The following is a 16,771-nucleotide window of genomic DNA, read 5'->3' as shown; positions in this document are numbered from 1 at the left end:
CGCTAGACGAAAGGGTTTTCCGTTTTGGAGGCGCTTCGCAAAACGAATTTCCCTATGGGCTTGCTTCGCAAGATGAAATGTCTTGCAAGTTCCTGCGTGTTTCCCCCCCCCTTTTCCCCCTTTTCCTAAGCCGCTAAACCGCTTATCAGCTGATCCGCTAAAAGCCGCTAAACCGCTAATAGCGCTAATCCGCTAAGCTGTCAATGGGCTTGCTTCACAAGACGAAAAAACCACTATATGAAGAGCCTCACAGAATGGATTAATTTCGTCTTGCGAGGCACCACTGTACTATGTTTCTCTGTTTTCCCCAAACTGAGGATAGTGTTCCTCCAAGAAGCACATAAGGAAGTTTGAAATTCTCTCTCCCTCTCTCTCTTTCACTCTCTCTCGCACACAAATCCAGAACCAATTGCCTAGTCCTGAAATAGACACTCTCCTGTTTATTTGTGTGTCTATTTAAATTAAAGCGAATGAAGCATTCTCCACCATATAACTCAGAAGCATCTAACTTTGACAAAAAGAAAGCTGACAGAGGAGAATTTCCTAAGGAGACCAGCAGGTAATTGTTGCACTCTCAAGTTTAAGGGGGGTGTTCCTTCCCCATTAGCGGGAGCTGAGTTTTTAAAAACTCTGCATCTGGGGAGTCAGCCTTGGGGTGGGGTGGGGGTAGAGAACAGAGAGAGAGAGAGAGAGAGAGAGAGAGAGAGAGAGAGATGTGAAATAATTTATAAAACCGGTGTTCAGCTATTTCTTTAGCACCGCCAAGCTGTTATGATGGATTGTTTCAAAGTGCTTAATAGCACTGGACTGCTACACTCTTGTCAGATGCAAATTATTGAATATATGTTTTTTCCATGTTGCAGGCTGAGTTGGCTTTCTTAGCAGATTAATCAACTAAAGCCAGCTGATTTGTTGAATTGGTGAGGTATTCTCAAGGAAATGTTATATCCGTGAAAAGGCTGAAGGAGAGTGGTTTATGGGGGGGGGGAAGGACCAGAACACAAGTAGAGACTGCCAGAGCAGACCTCCCCAACCTGGTTTTCTCCAGATGTCTTTGATCTGCCTTCTGCCACCCCATACCTTCCTTCCTTCCTATGTCAACCAGTCCATGCGGTTTTCTCACTTTCCTCCTCCTGAGGTTGCATTCACACAGAAGCTCATTTCATTTCCCCAATATTTCCCTGTTAATTTCTGTGTTATATCTGAGCTTTCACATGACCTAAATGCCAATTCTGGAAATCAAGGGGAGTCTTGTGACAATTTAGTGCTCATTTCCATGTTAATTGCTAACAGAAAAGAAACCATTTGCAACCCCCTTTAAAGTGGAAAATCTTGGGAGTAAAGTGATGAACTTTAGGGCACTATCACAGCATACAGTTCTTTCCTGCTGTTTTCAAGAAATCAAGGGGAAACAGAGGCGTGCATGTGCAAAAAACAGGGAAGAGTGACGTTGTCTTGTGATATTCATCGTTGTGTTGCACCATGACCACTGGTGGGCATGAAATCAAAATGTCAGAGCTCCATAATGCAATAGGTGCTGCAATGTGACAGGAGCACTAGAAAATGAGAGAGTAGTGCTTATAATCAGGAAAACTAATGCAATACCCCCAACATCTGATTACTCAGATGTGCTTTAGCCTCAGTGCTTTTGTAGAATTCAGCAGAGAAGAGGATGGGAAGGAAACTAGAATAAGTTGGCTCTGCCCAGTATTGCCTCTGGTTAAGCCTATAAATTGGCTCTGGCTTGACTTACTGTTGGCCTCCCTTGTTATCACTCTACCAGTCCGAGGGGGTACCAGCCACTACCGTGTGTTGGACAACAGCTCCCATCAGTCCCAACCAGCATAGCCAGTGGTCAAGAGGGATGGCCCAACAGCACCTATAGGATACCAGGTTGAGGGAAGCCATGGTAGGCTAGCAATGTCAGGGCTGGTAGAAGCATAAGGTGATCTGGGAAGGAGGAAGGAGGACTAAAGGAGCAGTCAAGATTGATGGGCAAACCAGGCAGTAGGATGGAAGACAAGCTGGACTGAGGCGTAACCAAGGGTGCTTTCAGGTGGAATAAGCCAGAGCTCAGGATGAGATTGTCACTGATCAAATCCTGCTCAACTGGAGCAGGAAGCTCTCTTATACTCTCTCCTGCCCATGAGGATTTCCAGTGGCCAGTCTGGATGAGCAGAGTTAGCCCAGGGTCTGAAGGTACTTCATACTTCATTGAGATGCAGCCACAGGCAGTTCTGGGTTTCACCACACAGCAGAGTCGCACACATTTGCAGCAACTCCTTATGGAAGTAAAAATATTTTGGAAACAGTTTAGAAAGAAATACAGTTTCTTCCTATATAGTTTAGAAAGAAATATGTATCAAGGTGGGCAGCTGGTAGAATCTCCTACTTGTCTTCTCCTGCTGACCTGGTGCAGGAAGGGGCTGAGGGTCACCTAGAGGTCTTCACAATACCTCAAGCATCTTCAAAGCATGTGAGCATTTTTAGACTCTGTGCAAGAGTTTGTGCAATGGATTTCCACTCTTGGGCAAGGATCATGTGCTAAGCTGGGGAAATCCCACAGTATGGCATCTCTGGAACACACCCACACCCACCCACCCAAAAAGAAATGTTGCTATCAATATTTGCATGCCTCCAGAGTAAATGTCTATCAGCCCTCCCCCATCCTGAGCAGCACTCTTTAAATCTGCAATTTCTCTCATACTTTAGGAAGATACACAGAAACATTTAGGAAGATACACAGAAACGTTGTTGTCGTCACGTGCTGAATGTTATAGGCAGATACTCAAATTTACACACAACTTTTTCAATCTGTTCTCCTTGGATTGTTCTTTGCTCCTTTCTCCTTGCTGCCCAGCTCTCCAGTTCTTTAGCTTGGGTTCTTTTCAGGACGATCGTTTGATAGGATTTAAAACTGTACATTACATTTTTATAGCAGGTTATGGGAGAAAATAAAAACAAGCAACTACCCGGGGAAGAACAGACTTCTGATAGTCCTCTTGGAAGGAAACAGACCTTAGACTGCAAATAGTGCTACTGATTTAGGGCCCAAAGGTTTACGTGGATCAAATAAAAGTTTACATTCCACTGGGCCACTAAATTCCTAAGTTGGTATCAGAACACTCTGGGAACCCTGGCACTGGGCAGATTTGAGGCTTATTAGCTCTACCAACCCTATGTAGGCCCCTGGATTAGGATGACAGAGACCCACATTTGAATCCCTGTTTATCCATAATGCTCACTTTGGGCTAGTCACTCTCTCTCAGCCAAGCCTACCTCACAGGGTTGTTGTGTGAACAAAATGGGGAGGAGGACCATTTGCATCACACCAAGCTCCTCCAAGGAAGGGTGGGGCAAAAATGTTTTCATAACCTATCACAATGTCTCTCCCCATTTCCTAATGCACATATCAGGTAAGCAATGTTTACTTTAGCAATGCGTCCACAAAGAACACTCCCCCCCCAAAAAAGCAACAACAGAAAAACACCCTATGATACATATTTTACTCATTTCCTTAAGAAAGAAATGTGGTCATTAAATTAGTTCAGTTGTTCTCTAACTTTTGTGGACCATGTAAAAATTGATGGGGGTCTCAGCAGATGACTTAATATATTTTGGTTGCCCATCATTCTCAAAAACAGTACTGTACAGTGGTACCTCTAGTTATGAACTTAATTCATTCCAGAGGTCCTTTCTTAACCTGAAACTGCTCTTAACTATAGGCGTGCTTTCACTAATTGGTCCTCTTGCTGCCGCTGCGCCGCCAGCATATGATTTCCATTCTCATCCTGGGGCAAAGTTCTCAACTCAAGGTAACTCTTCCAGGTTAGCGGAGTTTGTAACCTGAAGCGTTTGTAACTCGAGGTAACACTGTATAATGAGCCCTACAATGGGTACATTAAACTGGTCCATGGAGGGGGGGGATACTATAAGGCAGGGGTCAACAACCTAAGGCCCATTGGGCTGGAAGCAGCCTGTGGAGGTTGTTTGACCGGCCCACAAATTGAGGTGCCCGCTGGGGCGCTGTGCTAAACTGGTGCAGTGCTGTGCAGGGACTCGCTTCTGCTGCTGAAAATTGTGTCTGCGCATGCGCAGGCACCGAAAATTGCGTATCAGCAAGCCAACTAACCAAGAGGGTGGTGATGAAGGTGTTGCTTAGCAACTAGACAGAGTGACCTGATGTTTGCTGGGGTAGCAGCATGTTCTCTGATTGGCTGTGCAGCTCTGAGGGAGTTTTTCCTCTGTTTGCTGACTTGATTTTCTCCCTGCTATTTACAAGGTCTGATGGAAGAAAGAAAATCCCCTGTTGCTCCTTTCTCCTCAAACTGCACACTCTTTTTGTTCAGTTTGCTCACTAACATATTATTAGGATTTCTTTTCTCCCCGGACTCTCTCTGTGTTATTTAACTGACTTTGCTAACTGTTCAGTTGTTTGAGAAATGCAGCCCTGGTCAAAAAGGTCTCAATTGCTATCATCAGAAAGAAAGGGAGGGAAATCACATGGAGGTCCAATTACAGATGTTGTCAACTGTTCCTCAACCTCTGGAGTAGATGGTTTTAAAAGGCAGGCTAGTGGCAAGCAGTACTGTCAACAGCTTTTAGGTATGGAAGGGGGGGGGGAACAAACCATATTACTGGTGGACATTTCCTTCTATTTCTGTTTAATAAATAATGATTTCTGTTTAATGAATAATGTGAAGCCAGCTCTTAACAAAGCCTAACTACTAGCTACTTTTGGTTTAATATGCCTCCTTCAAACACACACTGCATTTTTTTTATCCTGTTCCAATTCCCTGTGATTGAAGCTGAAAGCTGGGAAGGCGACAGGTGCTAAATTTGAAACTTAGTTCTGTGGGCTGCATTTCATTCCATATATTGCAGCTAGCAGGGAGCCTTCATGAGCTGACTACATTGATAGACCAGGCATGGTTTCCCAGTTGCTCCCCTAAAGAGAAACTGATTATTGCACTCTTAAGGCCTGAGGACTTCTAGATCTCAGGCTATTTAATTAAGACCATGCCCAGGAGACTTACAGTGTGTCGTGAAAAGGAGGCTGGTCCCTCAGAAGCTGGTACTGCACATAGCCCTTTGAAACCTTCTTTCTCCAAGACAAACTGGTATGAACAGGAGTGGAGGAAGAGTCTGAGATGCCATACATGAGGTTGACCTCTCATTGGCTGAAACGCAAAATGACAGCACATATCTGGGACTTGATGAGGGAATCTCATAGGGACAGAGGATGCTGCTAGGGCTGTGCAGAGTGCCTCCCCCCCACCCTGGACCAGTGCTGGATTTATGTATAAGCAAAACAAGCTATGGCTTAGGGCTCCAGTCTCTTGAGGGCCCCCCAAAAAATTAAAGGGGAAAAAACTGGATGTACATTTCCAAAATATAAAATAAAAAACAAATAAAACAAAACCTACATGCAGCAACAGTGTTTTGTGTTCTGTAGGCTCCTATGATGTAAGTAATGGGCCCTGCCTGCTAGCCTGCTCCCAAAAATGTCACTGGTTTGCTCATACACATACACACACACACACACAGTAGTACCTCGAGTTACAAATGCCTCAGGTTATAAATACCTCAGGTTACAAACTCCGCTAACTGGAAGAGTTAACCTTGAGTTGAGAACTTTGCCCCAGGATGAGAACATATAAAGGGACATATAAAGGGCCCCATTACCTTCAGTAGCTTAGGGCCTCATCAAACCTAAATCCGGCCCTGCCCGGGACCCAGGTCTCTGACCCCAGCCCCTGGATTTGGTTGATCCAACCTGTAATGGTTGTAAGGGGGTTACTTGTGCATAAGTTGCCTTCAGTTTTAGTTATATTGCCTGGCCAACCATGCTTTGGCTGACAGCTCACACTCCGTGACCGGTCAGTCACTTGCAGAATCCGTCAGTGGGCGTTTCTTGAACCTCTTCCAGCATAAGAGCTGTTTGACGCCTAGTCTCCTCCTACTTTCCCTGCGCGGAACTCGTCTGCGCAAGTACGGGGAAGGCAGGGGCGTGTCAGCGCTCTCTCCACTAGTCTCTGGTGAAGGGTCTTGGAGAGCTGTCTCCACTTCCCCCATCTCCCTCTCTTCTCTACTGGTGTTATGCTGAATTCCTTCCCCCCTGCTGGTCCCCTCTCCGGCATCGCTCTGGAGCCCTGCCTCCGCCTCTCGCTCTGATGTCAGTTCCCTGACACAACCCAGCAACCACACACCTGAATTCAGCCCCAAATCGGGCTGGGCTAAAATGTTTAATTAGGGCTTTAGAAACCCTAATTAAGCAAACAGTTGGGATGGCAAGGGAGATGCCATGTCTCTAGCTCATAATGCTTGTGCAAACTATTGCACAACTGTTTGCTAAGGTGCTTTTGTTTGCATGCAACAAGTATACCACTGAGTGATGCTAAATTTGTGCTATCTTTGCTACAGCCTTTTGAATCTAGCTTTGTAACCGATTGGCTGCTGATGTTAGTTACTGTGAACAGCTGCAGACTCCTCCAGGTTTTCAATCTGAGGACCTTTCCCTTTGCCTCTGAACTGGAAAGGCCAAGGGCTGAAGCTGAAACCTTCTGCTTGCTGAGCAGGAGGTCTGCCACTGAGATATTTGTCTCTTCCCAGCTTTCTGGCATCCTGCCTCTAGCATCCCAGTACTTAAGGGTACCTCCGAACAACAACTGGCCTGCTTTCAGGTAGACCAAGGTTAGACTCTTCCCAGCAATTTGCACCAGTCACCTTGATAGAGTGTGATTTATCACTGGACAAAGCTGTTTGGAGGTTTAATGCAACAGCCTTTGTTACAAGAGGTGCCAGTAAACTAATGGGGTGGGGAAGAGAAGTGGAGGGAAAGGAAATAAGGAAACTAGAAAAAGCATTTTGGAAATTTTGCTTAGGTCCGTTCTTTTCTTCTATGCTTTATCTCCCTCCCGCCGCCCGCCTGCTGCTACCGCCACTCCCGCCCCAATGTTTCCTTGAAATTTAGAAGGAGCTGTGGGAAAGTGGCTGCAGTGCAACTTTGATAATCAAGGAAAGTGCTGAGGGAGCGTCACATTGAGCACCTGAAAATGCCAAAAAATAAAAATAAAAATGCCATGCCCATCTCTCTGCTCAGCAGAGCACAGGATTTACATAAAGGGGATTGCAAATCTCTCTCTAGATGGCAAATATCAAAATATGTTTAAAAGCCCCAAAACATTTCACAAGGTAAAAAGAAGAAGAAGAACCAGGATAATAGAGGGAAAGGACACAGCAGGGCTGCTATAATTCCCAGGCGGCATCAAGTGAGGCCTTTGAGGTGGAAAGTCTCAAAAAAAGGATAGACAGCTTCCCTTACCAGCCTGCTTCCAATCCTGTACAATAAGCTCTATTTCCTCGTGCGCAGCATCCATTTTAAGCATCACAAACACCCTGCCAAAAATCATCCTGGGAGCTGTAGTTTGTTAAGAGTGCTGGGAACTGGTGTGCTGTGAGAGGTGAACTATGGTTCCTGGGATTCTTGCGAGGGGTGTGTGTGCGTTAAATACATGGTGTGTGCACAGAATCCATTGTAACAGTAAGTCACTAGTTTTCTCTCTGATCCTGATCCTGGAAGCGCAGATACTCCTTGTGCAATGCCTGTATTGTTTCATAGGCTCAATGAATCCCTCCAGAATTCTGGTTTAAAATTTATTCCAGTATTGAATCATGCAGATTTTGCACCTGTTTTGGGGGTCACTTGAACCTTCTCCTGCTTCTCCACCCTTGCTACTATGCATAGGATTCTGGAGCCAGAAGGGACCTTGGAGGTCACCTTGTTCAGGCATGGCTATCCTGTGTCCTTCCAGACTCCAATTCCCATGACCCCTTCAGCAGCTACAGGTTCCTACACCAGTATCCCTGGTATAGAAAAAAGTGAGCCAGCTGAACTTACAGCTTGATTTGGGATAAGGCAGGTGTCCTATGTTCCTATCAGATGCATGAGGCAGTTGTGCCACAGGTTAGCTAACCCTGATCTAGTCCAACCCAATTTTGTAATGAGACAAGATTTCTGATACAGGATGCAAACAATATCCTTGGCAGTTGGTGTCCAACTCCTTCTAGGATACTTCTGAGAACCTCACAAGGCAAGAATCTTCCACTGCCACACAGCTCTTAATATTAGTAAATGTCTCCTAATGTTTAGCCAGGGATAAATAACTTTTCTCCAGCCCAACTTTTCTGGGCAACCTTGTGTGGGCCACATACCCTTGGCAAGTGGGGCCAGGGTCAGAGGTGGGTGGAGCCATGATTTTGTCCAGTAGCTCACTTCCTGCACCCCTCTCTATCCTACATCCAAAATCAGGAAGCATCATAGTTTAGGTTCACATTCTAGCCAGGCAAATGCACCCAGAGAGGGTATGAAGCTAGACTGGTGAGCAGGGCCAGACCACCAATCAGGCAAGACAAGGCAATCACCTCAGGTGGCAGGATCCACAAGGGCAGCAGAACCAGCTTCCAAAGAATGCATTTCCTGCTGCCACTGCCACATGCTCCTTGAAGGCCAGATCTGCCTCCTTCTCAACAGCCACTCCCTCTCCCTGCAACTACAGCAGCTTCTTGGTGAATGGGAGGCACTGCTAGTCTTCTCCCACCCCTCTGGGGTTTCCTGGGCTCTCTACTCACCAGACATGATTCAGAGTGGGCCTCCCCCCTCCCCTCACCTGCCACTGCCTTTGATTCCCACTTCAACCATCAGAGATTCCCTCCCTTGTTCCCACAATGTAGATCTTCATTCGCCACTTCTTCCCTGGTGGGGAGGTGGCATTTTTTTGGTTCATCTCCTCTGCCAAAATGCTGGTCCTACTGGTGAGGGCTGTGGCCTATGGAGAATTTCATGGGCCAGACAGAGAGATCTGGAGGGCCAGGTTCAGGTCCAGAGCCTGAGCTTCCACATCCCTGGTTTAACTAAAGCCTGTTTCCTTGCCATTTCCACCCTTTGGTTCTACTTCTGCCCTCTTAATTGGCACATAGTCCAACCAGTGATAAGAGCCGTAGTACATTTGGATCAAGTGGGTTTTATTAAGCATAGACAGGGAGCAGACTATTTAAGATTGGTACCCAATTTGGTTGCCTTAAACAGCAATAATAATAATAATAATAATAATAATAATAATAATAATAATAATAATTTATTTGTACCCCGCCCATCTGGGTGGGTTTCCCCAGCCACTCTGGGCGGCTTCCAACAAACATGAAAGATACACTAAAATGTCACATATTAAAAACCTCCCTGAACAGATGTTCCCTGCCTTCAGATGTCTTCTGAATGTCAGGTAGATGTTTATCGCTTTGACATCTGATGGGAGGGTGTTCCACAGGGTGGGCGCCACTACCGAGAAGGCCCTCTGCCTGGTTCCCTGTAACTTGGCCTCTCGCAGTGAGGGAACCGCCAGAAGGCCCTCGGAGCTGGACCTCAGTGTCCAGGCAGAACGATGGGGGAGGAGACGCTCCTTCAGATATACTGGACCGAGGCCGTTTAGGGCTTTAAAGGTCAGCACCAACACTTTGAATTGTGCTCGGAAAGCTATTGAATAAATCCAGCGACACTTATTTCCCTGGATGCTGAAAAAGCATTTGACAAGATATATTGGCAATTTGTGTTTGTTACTTTGGAAAAATTGGATTTCCTTGAGAATTTATAAAGTGGATTAGAATATGATGCCTCTTTCCTAAATCACAAGTAAAGGCACATGGAATCTTCTCAGATCTGTTTGTTTTGAAAAGAGGTACAAAGCAGGGCTGCATTTTGCTCCATTGATGTTTGATTTCTTTGGAACTACTGGCATGTGCAATTAGACAGAAAGAGAAGATTTCTGGTTTTGCACATGAGCAAGTGGGATTTAAATTAGCTTTGTGCACCGATGATTTACTAATAGGCAGAAACATATGTACCATAATTAATAAAAATAATGAATAGCTTTGGTAGTATCTCTGAGAGTACAATTAACTAGTTAAAGTCAGAACTAATGTGCATGGGTAATTGAAAATTGCATACTTTGGTGATTTTGCTGGTGCCCAGAGGTATATGTAGGCATTTTGGTTTTGATAGATATTTTAAAATATAAAATAACCCTTTTCAGCCTGAGGGCTACATTCTTGTCTGGGCTGGCTTCTGGCGGTCACATGCCATTGGTGGGTGGGACCAGAAGCAAAAGTGAATGCTGCAGCAAATGGACATTTTGCCTTTGTAAAGTGGGCTGTTTTTACAGACACCCCTCTGACTGGCAAGCCCAAGAAGCTCAGTGGTTTAGACCACAGCACCACCCGCGTCCCTAAGTAATATCACATGGCTCCTTTAAAAAAAATACAAGAGGCTTGGCTGCAAAATTCGCTTCTCCAGGATGTGAGCTTTTTTGTTTCGTCTAGCATTGAGATGGGCCAGCAGTGTCATTGCAGGAGAAAACAACAGCCTGGATGTTAGCCCAGAACCAATTTTTGAAGTGCAGGTTTTCTGGCTGTCTTTTGTCACAGCAGCCTTGTCCTGCCTTGGCTGGCTGGCACGTTTGTTCTGATTCTGACAGAGCATTTGGCTACAGATAACGTTAAATCATATATCGGGTGTCCAGTACAGGCAGGTCAACCTGAAGGTGAAAGTTTTATCGCAAACATTTCCCACCTCCTCTGCAAGATGTTTTCTCTGCAAAACATCACCAGCATCCCACACCAGCCATTAGTCTTGGAGTGGGTGGGAGATGAGAGGCCAGGTTGTCACATTTCCAAAAGTGGGCAATCTCAAGCTCAGGGGTCAACTGCTGCTCCCAAGTCTCTTTCTCTGGCTCATGAGACTCTTTGCAGGCCATACTCCTTCCCCAGCCATGCCCCCTCTCTCCAGGCCCAATGCAGCTCACTGTCCCAGCTTTGCATCCCCTCCTTGAATGTTTTTGCCTGGCTGGAATATGTCCTCGAACACTGATCATGCCTTTTGGTTTCCTGGATGGAGCATAGAGATGGGTGTGCACAGGGCAGTGTTCTTCAACCTTGGGCTCTCAATTGTTGTTGAACCACAGCTCCCATCATCCCTAGCCAGCTTAACCTTTGGTCCAGGATGATGGGAGTTGTAGTCCAGCAAATCCAAGTTTGAAGACCACTGGTTAGCAAGGTAGCTTCTCTGTGAAATGCCTACCTGGCCTTGGGCTCAAGGATGGGGAACCTATGGCCCTCCAAATATTGTTAGACCCCAACTCCCACGAGCATAGCTAATGATTAGGAATGATGGGAGTTGTAGTCCAACATATGGAGGGCCATAGCTTCCTCATCCCAGCCTTTAGCAATCCACTCTATCTCAGCTTGACACTCCCTCCTCCATTTGCAATGTGGATGATGATGATGATGATGATGATGATCATAGGAGCCTACCTTGCAGGGCTATGGTGTGGGTTGCAGTGATAATGTGCATCAAACACTGAAAGAGCTGTATGAATGCTAACTACAAGGAGAGCTAATGGATGTGATGTGTATATCCACAAAACTAGGGTACAAAATTAGATCTAGTATTCGAACTGGGATGTGAAATAAAAAATCTCACATATAATGTCACTTTACTATGCTGTACTGCACTGGCCTTTAGGCAGAATCTCTCTCTCTCTCTCTCTCTCTCTCTCTCTCTCTCTCTCTTTCTCTCTTCTCTCTCTCTCTCTCTCTCTCTCTCTCTCTCTCTCTCACACACACACACACACACACACTTTTCACATATAGAAAACTTCCAGAGAGAAGACTGTGCGACAACTTTGCTCAGCAGCATACTAAACTTTGTTCATTCATGAAGCTTTTACAGGCAGGGTCAACCTTCTAGCCTAGAAACTTGGGGATTCATGTTTACATTTTAACGTAAGATTCTCAGAATGCTAGTTGCATGGATGCATCTGGTAGCACTCGCCTAGCCCTGGTTCATATAACTTTAAGGCAGGGAGAGAGAATCTCCTTCTGGTAGCTAATGGTCCTCATTTAAAGAAGATGAAAACATTTTCAGAGGTGGGTGGGATTGCCACACAGCATAAAGGGAATTGAAGCTGCGTGCTGGTTAATTTCTGCAAACATTCTGGTCTGTCCTTAGTAACACAGAAGGTTCCCCGATTGCAGACCACTTTATGCATGATTAACGCATTGCAAGATTTCCCTCGACGTTTATGACACCTTTAGGAATTACTATGACAACGACTTTATCAAGCAGCGTCACTTCATCCTATCCCCATCCTTCTTAATGATTTATATCTTCTAGAGAGGATTCTTTTTAAAAAAATAGTATAAAAAATCCCTCCCACTTGTACTCAGCAAGGTAATAAATGAGAAAACTCAATGGTCTGTAAATTGCAACATTGATTAAAGAAGTGATTACTAATATAACTCTTAAATTGACTATGCTAATGCATGCTTGTAGTTCAGGACAGTATTTACATGCTAATGATAAATCCACTGCAGCGTTGGAGGGAAGGGAGGCAGCGAGATGGGGGAGGAGAGAATAGCTTCATCGTACTAAACGTATTGCAAATGCTTATAAACAGATAATGGGCTATTGTGGAGGAAATTATTTTCACTTGGTTTTCCATTCTTCATATCAAGCTGTTGTGGGGATTTAGAATCTCTTAACTGTAATGACGAAGGCCAGAAGAGATTATGCTAAGCAAGTGGGACTCATGGCAGAATGCTGCAACGTGGAGGACTCCTGTTTGTGAGACTCCACTGCATTCTCCTGCCCCTTCTCCGTCTTCCATTTCTCCCTCCCCAAACTGCCAGGCAGCTTTCCAGCACCACTGAACATGCTCAGTGCTCAATGGCTGGGAGAGACCCCCCTCTTTGGCTTTTTCTTCTAGTATTTTGTACTTCTGCAAACCTTGAGGTTTCCTTGCTCCTGCCAATGCATCTCATTTTACACGTGGATGCTACATTTTAGCTACATAGACAATGGCGCTCACACCTGATCACAGGAAGCAGAGGGAGTGTTAAGGACCACTGAGCATGTCATGAAGCAGGGTGCAGAACCTACGAATGTAAAAACACAGCAGCATCAGAAGAGCTGCCAGATCAGTCCAGTAGTTCATCTGGTCCAGCAGTCTGTTCTCACAGTAGCCAACTAAACGCCTTTGGGAAACCCACTTGCACAACCTAAGCACAAGAGCACTCTCACACCTTTCCATTTTCAGTAGCTGGTATTCAGAAGCATTACTGCTTTGGACTGCAGAAGGCCTTTCAGGCCCAGAGGACAATGTCTTTATCCCTCCCACCCTGGCAGGCCAACTTTAAGGGGTGGGTTGGACCTTGCACCTGTCAGTCACCTGACATCATACTGACAGCTGGTGATTGGCAGGTGGGTGGTGCTGCTTGTCAGATGCTGATGGTGGTTGCTCATGAGTAACCAGGCAGAACTCCGACCTGTCATTTACAGGTTTTATTGTGCAAACTATTTACAGTGCAGATCTACAAAGTTCATGTCTGTCTTAGTCACTTGCAGAATCTGGGAGTGGCCCCTTCTCCCTCAACATAAGAACTTCGGCACCCCAAACCTCCTCCTCCCCTCCTTGTGTTTCACCCCTCTGCACCAGGTGGGCAACGGAAGTGGCATGTGTCCCTCCTGGCCAGCCCAGTGAGGTGAGGCGCTGGGGCTCTCAGCAGCATCCTCGAGCCCTTTCCTCGCTTGGCTGGCCCCTTCCCTCACTTCTCCACTGGAGGTGTGGCTTTTCCCACCGCTGGAAGAGGAACTGCTCCTCAGGAGTTTCAGAGGCTCTCTGTATCCCAGCGGCCCCCCTGCCTCCCTCCCCTGTTCCGATGGCAGTCCCCTGACACTGCCCAACCCTCAAAGCTGGCTCACTGTGGTGGGGAGGATACCGCAGGAAGCACGATTGAACTCTCTGTGCACCAGGAAGGAGGATACAGGGACGATGAACTGTGCAGAATTGGCTAAGCTAACAGACAAACTACGTGAGAAGCACAAAAAGGACTTCAAAAGAGTCTGGGAACCATTTACAGTTTATTCGCAGAAACAACAGAATGGACTGGATTCACTGGCAGGATTTGAATAAACTTTCACAATTTCATTTGAGTAACAGATATTTCAGAGAAATGATAAGGGATTTTGTTTTTGTGTAGGAAAAGCAGGATATGATAAATAAAACTAAATAACTCAGCAGAGCGGCAGTTGAGGGAAGTCCAGAGGAAAGGAGGGAGAATAATTGTAAATAACATGATGACTGAGATTTGTACCATTATTTGTTATAAAATTCAATAAATATTCCCCCAACATAAGAACTTCGGCACCCCAAGCCCCAAGGAAGGAAGGAGGATACAAGAGTTTGGGGGAGAGATGATATGGGGTGGTTTGCAAACCTTGTGTTATGGATTTGTGATACAGGTTCACACATGTTCACATGATGCTGCTGCAGCTTGGACTTCCCCAACTTGGCTGACTCCAGATGGTATCAGACTGCAGCTCCCATTGGCCATGACCATTAGCCTTGCTGGCTGGGGCTGACGGAAGCTGGAGTCCAACAAGATCTGGAGGGCCACAGTTTTATCATCCCTGGTTTCACAGCTTCCCACCTTTCCTGTAGACACCATCTTAGAAGAGGCATTACCTTCTGTATAACAGGGAACACGCCTTCTCAGATGCTCATAAGAAGCACCTCCTCTTGTATGATAGGGAAAATGAACACTGCTTCTAAGATGGTGCTCATCACCCTCAGGTTTTTTGTAAAGGCCTGTATTAAAAAAGAATTTACATCCTAGAATATCTGACAAGGTTAAAGTTCATAAAATGTTCAAAAACCATATTGTTAGAAGAGCAATTTTTATGGTCTGGACAAAATATAAAGACTTATTGGAGAGCAAAACACCAAGGTGGCTTTCACCGGCGGAGGCCAAGGCACGTAAGAGACTTAACATGGAGGCCTACTGGCCAAAATATTGGGAATTAATTGAAAAAGATGGTGACAATTGGAAGCTGCAGAGTTTTGAAAGTGTAAAAAGCAAGGTGCGAGACTGGTTGCATTATGCTCAAATTCGGGAAATTTTTAAAACAGATAAAAAGGTTGGGTTCCAGGTGGATAAATCGAAATTAGAGACAGAATTGTTAGAACCTAAAGACAAATTACTTTCAAGAATGTATAACTTGCTGCTTAAATGGAATACACAGGAGGAGACAGTTAAATCCGCCATGATAAAGTGGGCACAGGATATTGGACATAACATTATGTTTGAGGACTGGGAAAGGCTATGGACCACCGGATTGAAATTCACGGCATGTAGTGCCCTGAAAGAAAATATTATGAAAATGATATACCGGTGGTACATGACCCAGTCAAGCTTGCTAAGATATATCACCTGTCTGATAATAAGTGCTGGAAGTGTAAAGAGGCGGAAGGGACGTTCTTTCATCTCTGGTGGACATGTCCGAAAGTGAAGGCCTTTTGGGAAATGATCTATAATGAGTTAAAAAAGGTATTCAGATATACCGTGCCTAAGAAACCGGAGGCCTTCCTTCTGGGCATTGTAGACCAGAATGTGTTAAAGAAGGATAGAACCTTTTTTATGTATGCTACAACAGCAGCAAGAATTCTTATCGCAAAGTGTTGGAAGACACAAGATTTACCCACACTGGAGGAATGGCAGACGCAGTTGATGGACTATATGGAACTGGCTGAAATGACTGGCAGAATCCGAGACTTGGGAGAAGAAACAATGGAAGAGGACTGGAAAAAATTTAAGGACTATTTGCAAAAATATTATAAGTTGTATGAATGTTAAGAAAATGCACTTTTTAGGAAATATTAGCCCCAGCAATGGTAATCAGGTGAAATGAAAACTAAGGCACAAGAAGATAGAGGTGAAATTAAGAAAAATTTTTATTGCATTATGTTTTAATCACAATACATAAGATCATGGTTATAATAATTTTTGACTTTGGTAACATGATGAACTGAAAGATACAATAAGTAATGAAATAAGATAACAAATAGCTGAAGACTTTGCATTATGAACATTGGGTTACAAATATACTGAAATGGATAACATGATAAAATGAAAGATATAATAAGTGAGGAAATAAGATAACAAAATGCTGAAGTTGGTATTATAAATAATGCAGATTCGGGAAGACGTGGGGAAGTCCAAAAGATTCTGTAAAAGACTTATGATTTATGAAACTCTTGTATTTTATTTTTTTTCTTTTTTGTTCTTTTTCTTATTCTGTAAAATTAATAAAAATTTTAAAAAAAAATACATCCTAGAATATCTGGAGGGAATCAGCTACATTTATTCAAATGGCATACCCACTGGTGTCACCCTTAAATACTTCTCTTTTCCCTCCTCTTCTTTTAGGTTTCCGACAGGTGTGACTATGTTTATGTCAACGGCAAAGAAATGAAAGGCAAGGTGAATGCAGTGGTGAACTTCACCTATCAGTACCTGAGTGCTCCTCTGCAGGTTACTGTATGGGTGCCACGCCTGCCTCTTCAGATTGATGTTTCAGACACTGAGCTGAGTCAAATAAAAGGCTGGAGAGTTCCCATCATTTCGAACAAGAGGTGAGTTTTGTTGCTAAATGCATTTGATCTCCTCCAAGCCAGGCTGATGTATCAGCCTGCCTTTCCTTCTTCAGAATCTTGGAGATGACCTCCCAACAGACCAGGGAATCTGAGGAGGCTGAAGTGCTATCTCACACAGCTAAACTTTCCCACTTTCCCAACTGCTATGGAAGGTTAGCACATGAGAGATAGCGGTGGAAGACACAAAGCTTGGAAGGGACTCAGCTCTCCCCTACCAGCACCATGTG

At 44.8% G+C, this 16,771-nt stretch overlaps 1 protein-coding gene across 2 annotated transcripts in view; it reads left to right on the top strand.

Moving 5' to 3' along the window:
• LOC309330532 (transmembrane protein 132C-like) overlaps positions 1 to 16,771 on the top strand; it is a 276,077-nt gene that overhangs the window by 245,453 nt on the left and 13,853 nt on the right. For both annotated transcript variants that reach the window (XM_081842225.1, XM_081842226.1), the window contains exon 6: positions 16,318 to 16,523. In XM_081842225.1, the coding sequence (XP_081698351.1) occupies positions 16,318 to 16,523 (206 nt within the window). The remainder of the gene's footprint in view (positions 1 to 16,317; positions 16,524 to 16,771) is intronic.

The sequence above is a fragment of the Podarcis erhardii genome (genome assembly GCF_964252035.2).
Source record: "Podarcis erhardii genome assembly, chromosome: 15".
Classification (NCBI taxonomy): Eukaryota; Metazoa; Chordata; class Lepidosauria; order Squamata; family Lacertidae; genus Podarcis; species Podarcis erhardii.
This window is presented reverse-complemented; position numbering and strand designations above follow the sequence as displayed.